This window comes from Odontomachus brunneus, unplaced genomic scaffold, assembly GCF_010583005.1.
Source record: "Odontomachus brunneus isolate Ranch 3 - 2012 unplaced genomic scaffold, Obru_v1 Obru_scaffold_141, whole genome shotgun sequence".
Classification (NCBI taxonomy): domain Eukaryota; kingdom Metazoa; phylum Arthropoda; class Insecta; order Hymenoptera; family Formicidae; genus Odontomachus; species Odontomachus brunneus.
Genome location: NW_022639591.1, coordinates 816,541 through 825,466, shown reverse-complemented (window position 1 = coordinate 825,466; position 8,926 = coordinate 816,541). Strand labels below are relative to the sequence as shown.

General features: G+C 32.4%; 1 protein-coding gene across 25 annotated transcripts in view; it reads right to left on the bottom strand.

The window, feature by feature from the left end:
- The window catches only part of LOC116850282 (pleckstrin homology domain-containing family G member 5), a 734,731-nt gene that overhangs the window by 53,748 nt on the left and 672,057 nt on the right, over positions 1 to 8,926 (bottom strand). For 23 of the 25 annotated variants that reach the window (XM_032828362.1, XM_032828366.1, XM_032828360.1 and 20 more), the window contains 2 exons: positions 4,093 to 4,301; positions 3,260 to 3,486 (listed from right to left, as the gene is read on the bottom strand). In XM_032828362.1, the coding sequence (XP_032684253.1) occupies positions 3,260 to 3,486; positions 4,093 to 4,301 (436 nt within the window). Of the gene's footprint in view, positions 1 to 1,635; positions 3,487 to 4,092; positions 4,302 to 8,926 lie in introns of those variants that run through there. The other 2 variants (XM_032828378.1, XM_032828358.1) reach the window with 2 other exon arrangements.

Below are 8,926 nucleotides of genomic sequence, written 5' to 3'. Positions count from 1 at the left end.
ATTTTAAAATTGTATTACACATTTTTTATAAAAAAGCAACAATAATAGAGAAATAACGAGTACAAGTATAGAATAGTACAACGGTTAAATGGCCATTTAAATGCGTATATATATCATCCCAAAAATTGTTCTCATAATTTTTCATACAATTTCTCATCTTATTATTTTTTTTAATGTTGTTATGTCATTAAATCTGAACGATTTAACCGTTTAACGATTTATACGTTGAACTTGGACATTTTAAATATTAAGGTGTACATAAAAAGCAGGTTCTTTAAATTTTATTTCAGAATAATTCATTTTTATAAAAAATGTGTTTCTATCTCTTTGTCTCTTTCTCTCCCTTTCTCTCTCTCCCTCTCTTATTATTATTTATTTTTTATTTATTTATTTATTATTTTATTATTTTATTTTTATTTTTTGTATTTACGTTATCGTATTTAATTTTATTATATTTTATTATTTATTTTTTATTATTTCTTATTTATTTATTATTTTATTATTTATATTCTGACGTCTATACAATCTATTTAATTTAATAAATTACGAGTCGGTAAATCAGTAATCGTAATATACAGTGTGGTCCACGTATTTGATACGTTATTGAAAATAAGTACTGAAGGCAGCAGCACCGAATAAAATATTAGTCCCGCTATGTAAATAACTTTTACAGAATTTTTTTGATGGTTTATTTATAAAAATATATCATGCTTCGATTTTGATAAAACTTAATACAATCTGAACGGGACGATCGACCAAATTAATTCGCATATGCAAAAGTACAGTATTTTATTAACATGATGGAAAAATGTCATTATCTGCTGTTTTATTGCAGTAATTTTCTATACAGTCCTTGGTAGAAAATTAATTTCGAATTATCGTGCCGGTCTCTCTTACATTATTTATATGCTAAACGGTTTCGTCGATATTTTGCGATTTAAAAGGCAAACAAACTATAAGATTTTTTTTTTTTAATCTTTAAGTGGGCAATATAAAGCGCTTTTTATCAAGTGAGGAATTGGCGTAGTGTTTAAGACGACGGACGATTATCCAAAAGATGTCTTCAGTTCAAGTTCGAATCTCACTAGAGAAAATATTAAAAATTATGAAAAAATAATGTAGAAAAATTTTTTTTGTCATAGTATTTTATGAGTATTTATGAGAAAGCGCTTATTCTATGAGTAATTATGAAAAATTATGAGAAAATTTAATTGAAGAACCTACGAAACGACAGGATCTGCGCGCAATCTGCCGCCAATCTGCCGTCAGAGTCTGTCGACAGGCTCTGCGCGCAATCTGCCGCCAGTCTGTCGTCAGAGTCTGTTCGCAGACCCTGTCAACAGTCTGGCGGCAGATTGGGGACGCAGATGTCTATGGATCTGTCGACAGATCCTGCTCGGATTCGACAGATCCTGTCGATAGTCTGACGTCAGTCTGCGCGCAGATTGCTTACTGGGAACCTATTGCTTTAGACACTACACCACTTCTTCGATTAATATCTTATATTTTGTCTATATATGTTGCAATTAACGCAGTAATATAATTTTTTTATAATATGATTTAATTTTAATAAAAATTATATTTTTTGTATTTTTATTGTTAATTTAAACCTTAACTAGTGAGGTGAGGTCTACAAAATACCGCACATTCCATTTCGGTCTTAAAATTTGTATAGTACAATTTTTTTATTGCTCTTATTAAATAGACAAAGTCATAAGAGATTATAAAATAACGTATAAATGTTGAAATATAATATTGGCAATAGATTACCATTTATTCAGAGATTAATATTGTATTAGAAAATATTGGCAAATGTACTTTCAGTGTAAACGCAATATCGTGTAATTGTTAAAACATAACATTAGTCGTTCATTGGCCTTCATTCTATATGTAATATTCATATTATTTTGGAAAATATTGACCAATGCACTTTCAATGTAAATGCAGTATTGTATATTTATTGACGTATTACATTGGCAATAGATTAACATTTATTTTGAGATCAATATTAATTTTATATTGGGAAATATTAGCCAACATATTTTCAACGTAAGTCCAATATTATATAAACATTTGACGTATAATATTAGTTATATATTTGTAATTATTCCATGCCTAATGTTGGCTTAACATTGAGGAATATTGGCCAATGTAAATGCAATACCATCTTATTATTGACACGTAATATTAATGCAATAAATTAGCATTTAATCTATAATCAATATTATATTAGTCATTGCATTGCCAACATAAACACAATATCGTGCAATTATTGAAACATAACATTGTCAGTACGTTGTCCTTCATTCTATATGTACATTCATATTACATTGGGAAGTATTGACCAATGCATTTTCAATGTAAATGCAATATTGCGTATTTATTGATGTCTAATATTGGCAATAGATTAATATTTATTCTGAGATCAATATTAATTTTATATTGAGAAATATTGGCTAACGTATTTCCAATGTAAATTCAATATTATATAAATATATTTAACGTATAATATTAGTAATATATTTTTAATTATTCCATATCCAATATTGATTGAATATTGGGAAATATAAAAGTGGAATTTTTTGCGCTTATTTGAATATTCCTTGTAAATTTTATGAATATTCCGGAATATTTTGGGATATTCTTGGAATATTACTTTTGGATTTTAGAAACATTTTATAAATTTTCCAGGAATATTTAACATTTACTGGGATTAGTTTTACATTAAGATCCAATTAATGTCCAACGTGAAAAATGAAGTAAATACTCGTATTATTATTTAACATTTGCCCAATGCTATTGGACCAATATTGTTGACCAATATTGATTAAATAAAAGGCGATATCCATTTTACGATATTCCAATATTGGACCAATATTGGGAAATCAATCTATACTCAATATTTAACATTGAATTTACATAATTTCCTAATGTATTCCTAATGTATTCCCAAGATAACCAATGTTTAGTCAATGTAAAGTCAATGAATTTTGCTACTAGGGATCGTGTTGTAATATTGTAGTAATACTACTGCAATATTATACTGTTATATATCGCAATGTAATATCTCAATAATATATCCTTAATATTTCATTCCTACTGCAATATTAATACAATATTGTAATATTACTATATTGTTACTAATTTGTAATATTAAAATATTGTAATATTTCTGCAATATTGCATGCTGTTTGGGATATGTGTTTGTGTGTGTGCGCACGCGTATATTTCTTTTTGTCCGGGTAATGAAAAGTTATACCTTTTCTTCAACAATACTGCTCGTGGACGACATTCTTTGCGAAAGTTCCAGTTTTTTCCGTCTCTCTTCAACAGCTTCAGTCTCGAAGCTCATGATCGGCTGCACCGTTTGCATCACGGATGCGTTTACGTGCCTCGTCTTGATCAAGGGCGGATTCCGAGACTGCGGTAAAGCAAACGCCCTTCTGAGAGCGCCTCGTGGTGGTGATGGCGGCGGGTACGATATACCTGGCGACACACCATCCATACGTGACTATTCGCCTAACGCAACGTTGCTCTTTACGTAGGCTGGGTTCCCGTCTATGACTAAGTGATCTCTGAATTCTATTGACAACGATCAAGGTCGAAATGGACGGGAAATAGGTAGCAAACGAAATAGCTGTTGAGTGAAATTCCGAGAGATTTATCTCTCCTGCCTATTTCTTCGAGGAAATAAAAGACAAGCTTTTATCAACGCTGTGTATTTATTTGGAATTTTTGCGTGTTAGAAGATAGAACAGCTCTATCAAGCGTTTTCTAATTAAGTATTTATATCTAACAGAGTCTACACATCAAGCTACGCTATCAGTAATCTTAATTTTATATTGCGTTCTTCTCTCGTGTCTGCCGTCTTAGACGTTTACGCTATTTCTAACAAGTAAATGGCATTAATAACATTACAAATAGAGGCACTTGGCGATCCACGATTTGCGGTGAGTAATTCACGCATACTACGATTTAATCGTGCATTACTAGTGCGTAGTTATGTGTCGTCGATGCGTGAGACAGCCTCTATCGAAACAGCATCGGTGGAGTGCGACAGACGTAGGTACAAAGATTCGCGTCGATAATTGCTACCTCGGTGTCCTGGCGAAAGTAGGGTATCCTTGCTCTTCGTAATCTGCGGCACAATGAGTAACGAATTCGGCGGCGTGGGCGACACGGTGGAGGTTTGCGGTGAGGTGGCCAGCGTGAGGTTAGGTAGCGATTGACCCAGACTCGAGTACGCTGGCACTTGCACGCACAAGGTGTTCGGTGTCGGCGATTTACTCAATAACGAGCGCCTGTGACATGAAATTGGTGAACAGATCAAGCAATATATATATATATATATATATATATATATATATATATAGAGAGAGAGAGAGAGAGAGAGAGAGGGAGGGGGAGAGGAGAGGGAGAGAGGGAGAGAAGGAGAGAGACATCAACCTCTTTATGACTCACAAGAAACATTCGCGAAGTGTCCGTCTCCGATTTCGATGGAGACCTAGCTTATTTGCCATAGTAACCAAAAGTAATGGACACGTATTTTTAATATTGGCGAAGACTCAAGTTTAGGAATTGGAACTATTCCTCAAAGAAACTACTCTTTTTTTTGCTATCTTGGTAACTATTGGAGATACAGAAAAACTTTTTAGAGAAGAATGATCTGGTATTTTGGAATGATATGATATTTTTTGTAAAATAAAATAGACTAGGTTAAAATAAAAAGAATGTTTAAAACAATTAACAAAGTAATTATTGTCAACCTTAATTAACCTTTGAGTTATTGAATTTGTTATGTGAATAAACATTTTTTATTCTGAATCCATTTGTATATATTGTTTTATATATTTATTATATAGGATGTCCCATTTTAAAAGATCCATCCTCATAGTTCTTCAGCCAAGTATATTCAGTAAAAATATTTCAGACAAAAATTGTCGGGTTCAGAGGGGGACATCTTAAAGTGACCTTGACTTTGACTTTAAAAGTCATTCTGAAGGTTATTCGAAAGTCAACTTTGCTTTTTAAATAGAACATTTATTTTTTTTACGGAATTTTATTCTACGTAAAGAAACTAACAACTTTTGTTTGAAAACATTTTTTATACGACCTTTATTTTCTAAGATATTTACGGATATATCTACAAAATTATTGGTTTCGATAAATTTCACTCAAATTCTATCAACTTTACTGAAAAATAGTAAGAGATAAAAATTGTTTATTTTTTTTCATAGAGATCCGAGAATTTTTTCATAATTTTATATAAACTTTTTAGTACTTCAAGAAAATGCAATATTAAGAGGTTAACTAAAAAATTCTGAAAAAATTCTCAGAGCTCTATGAGAAGAAAATGGATAATTTTTATCTCTTGCTATTTTTCGTTAAAGTTGATAGAATTCGAGTAAAAAATTATTAAATTCAATAATTTTGTAGATATTTCCGTTAATATCTTAGAAAATAGAGGTCGTATAAAAATTTTTTTCAAACAAAAGTTGTTAGCTTCTTTACGTAAAATAAAATTCCGTAGGAAAAAATAAATGTTTCTATTTAAAAAGCAAAGTTGACTTTCGAATAACCTTCAGAATGACCTCCAAGATCAAAGTTAAGGTCACCTTAAGATGTCCCTCTCTAAATCCGACAACTTTTGTCTGGAACATTTTTGCTGAATATACTTGGCTGAAGAATTATGAGGGTGTATCTTTTAAAATGGGACACCCTGTAGGTATAAATAGGTATAAATGTACATACATATACTGCTGTTCATAGAAATTGCAACAGTATGAAAAACATGTCGCATTGGCGTGAAATTTCTATAATGAGTAACTCACCATGGGAGGTTCAAATGATTCAACTTTAGACCATATGCACACGTGATGCGCACGCAACTGATGCCATCATGTAAGGGATAAAAGTATTGACACAAAGTATGTATTTTCAAATTGTTTCGATCAATATATTCTCAGTAAATGCTAGATATTCCTGGAATATTCACAAAATGTTCCAAAATTAACATCCTAAGAATGTCCCAAAACATTCTGGAATATATACAGAATGTTCAAGGAAGTTTCAAATATGTCCCATTTTTTTTACAAATATTGGTGAATTGGTTGAAATAAAAAACCAATCAATTTACTTTGCTGACTTTACTTGAAATTTAAGATTACTTGATTCCAAATGTTATATCACACTTAAAAATTCTTATTAACACTGGGATTCGAATTTGGAACCTGGCGAACCTGAGGCATCTTTACATTATGAGCCTATTGCTAAACTAGGGCTCAGCACATTTTACCTTTTTCGGCATGCAAGTGACAGTCGCGGCCAGTCGCGACTCCAAGCTTAGAGGCACTACTAGACCGTCACTTTTTAGGTCCGCCGCGCAGCAAGGGGGAGATAGAAGACGTAGCTCCCGAGAATCGGCCGAAATGGGCAAAATGTGCCGAATCCTGCTTTTGACACTACACCACTTTTTCGATTAATATAAACGTCTTATATTTTGTCTATATATGTTGCAATTAACGCAGTAATATAATTTTTTTATAATATAATTTAATTTTAATAAAAATTTTAATAAAAATATTTTTCGTACTTTTATTGTTAATTTAAACCTTAACTAGTGAGGTGAGGTCTACGAAACACTGCACATTCCATTTCGGTCTTAAAATATTTACAGTAAAAATTTTTTGGTAATTATGCAGAATAACAGACCACCTTCCGATTTTAATAATCTTCGGATATATTATACAGTTGATCATCTTGAGTAATATTCAAGAAGTTTTAACCGTCGCTCGTTGTTTATTAAAAAGTTATTAACAAAAAAAGTGTAATGAATATAATGTAGTTTTCTGATATTATGATATCAAAACATGATACACACATACACACAGATAATAACCCAAACAGCACAAGGTATTCTGGAGACGTTCCAGGGATGTCTTGAAGACGTAGAAACGTCCTCAGGACATACCCTGTCGGGCGGGCGAGCGCGCTTGCTGGCGACTAGTGTGTGTATGTGTGTGTGTGTGCACACGGCTTCCGAATTTTCAATATGCATTTGTATGAATTTCTCACTGTAACACACTTACAATGTTACATACTATATTGATGAATTGATGTGACAAAGATATATATACTTAATGTATTTTGTGTTGATATTAATGTACCTTTTTTTATGAATAACGTTTTAAGAAACAATGTGCGCCAATTAAAACCTTTTGAATGTTACTCAGGGTAATAGCAGGTATCTTTCTAGCCTACAAATTCTGTTTTTGTATATGTTGTCCAAAAATTACATTTATTTTATGCAACTTCTTGAACGGTTCTTTAAATTCTTTAAAAATTCGTGTGAGAGTAATACTTAGGAACGACTAAGTTGCTTCCAATATTACATCACATTAAGAATTGTTACTATTTGAAAATTCTTATTAGCACTGATGGGACTCGATTTTGGACTCGTGAGGCACCTCTGAATTATGAGTCTGCTTTAGGCACTACACCACTTCTTCGACCATTATGAACGTCTTACATTTTGTCTATATGTTTTGTAATGTGTTGTAAAGTACAAGATGTGATAAAAAAAGGACCGGAATTCTGTCGTCGAGCGCTTAAACTTTACGGATGTAGTTTGAGATTTTACAGATAGATAGCGCATCCTTCTCCAGTACGCTGTAGAAATTTCGTTATGATCGGCCCAGTAATTTCAAATTTAATGTACTGGAAACGAATGTGTGTTTGTACCGTTCTGCGATTCGTCACGCGTTTTTAAAATGAAGGTGTTGCAAGAGCAGCGTATTTGCGTGAAATTTTGCTATAAGTTGGGGAAAACGTGCGCGGAGACATTCAAACTGCTTAAGGAAGTTTATGTGGATGAGATTATGAGTTCTATTCAAGTTTACGAGTGGTACGGACGGTTTAAGAAGAGTTTAATGTCGGTGGAAGAGGAGCCTAGGCCTGAAAAGCCGTCCACATCAGTTAACGAAATGAAGGAACAAATCTCCAATCTCTTGACCACAAGGTGTCATAGTAAACGCAGAAACTACGAAGGGGTGTTACGGCGCCTGAGGGAAAACGTGAGACGAAAACGCCCGGTGTTATGGCAGCGCAAGAACTGACTACTGCATCATGACAATGCGCGACCATATACTGTGCTTCGTATTCGAGAGTTTTTTGCTCGTAACAACTTACCAATTGTCCCGCAACCTCCTTACTCTCCAGACCTGTCTCCAGCTGACTTTTTCCTATTCCCCCGGATGAAGTTACGACTGAAAGGGTGGCGTTTTGCGACGAGAGAGATAATAATATCAGAATCGCAGAAGGTATTACGATCAATTCCGTCCGCTGCATTTACCGCGTGCTTTGCGGACTGGAAGAAACGGTTCCAACGGTGCATTGATGCCCAGGGGAATTACTTCGAAGGCGCCTGCATTAAATTTGTAGTTTTTTAATTAATGCATAAGTTAATGAGAAATTCCGGTCTTTTTTTATCACATTTTGTAAATTAATATTTCGTTTGAAAAAATATTTGTTTAAAGCTATTTCCTGAATTTAAATATATTAGATTTTCCAGTTGTTATAAATAAGTTATTCAATTTGAGCAACGGTTGTCTCAATAACATTTATTCGTTATTTGTTTTAAAATTATTTCACGTATATTTCTTCAATTTGATTATATATATCTTTAAAGTAAATTATTGCTTATTACAGTTTCATAAATAACCTCTTATTGCAACATATTATTAAAACATATTTGAATAAATATATTTATTTAGATTGAATAAATTTTTTTATCAGTGTATACTTCATTATATGTAATACATTAGTTATTCAAAACAATTTTATTATTGGACTAAAATAAATGTTATATTACATATACCCAAAACCACGAGTAACTTAGTAAGTGCTCATGGGTACACTGAAAAAAAAA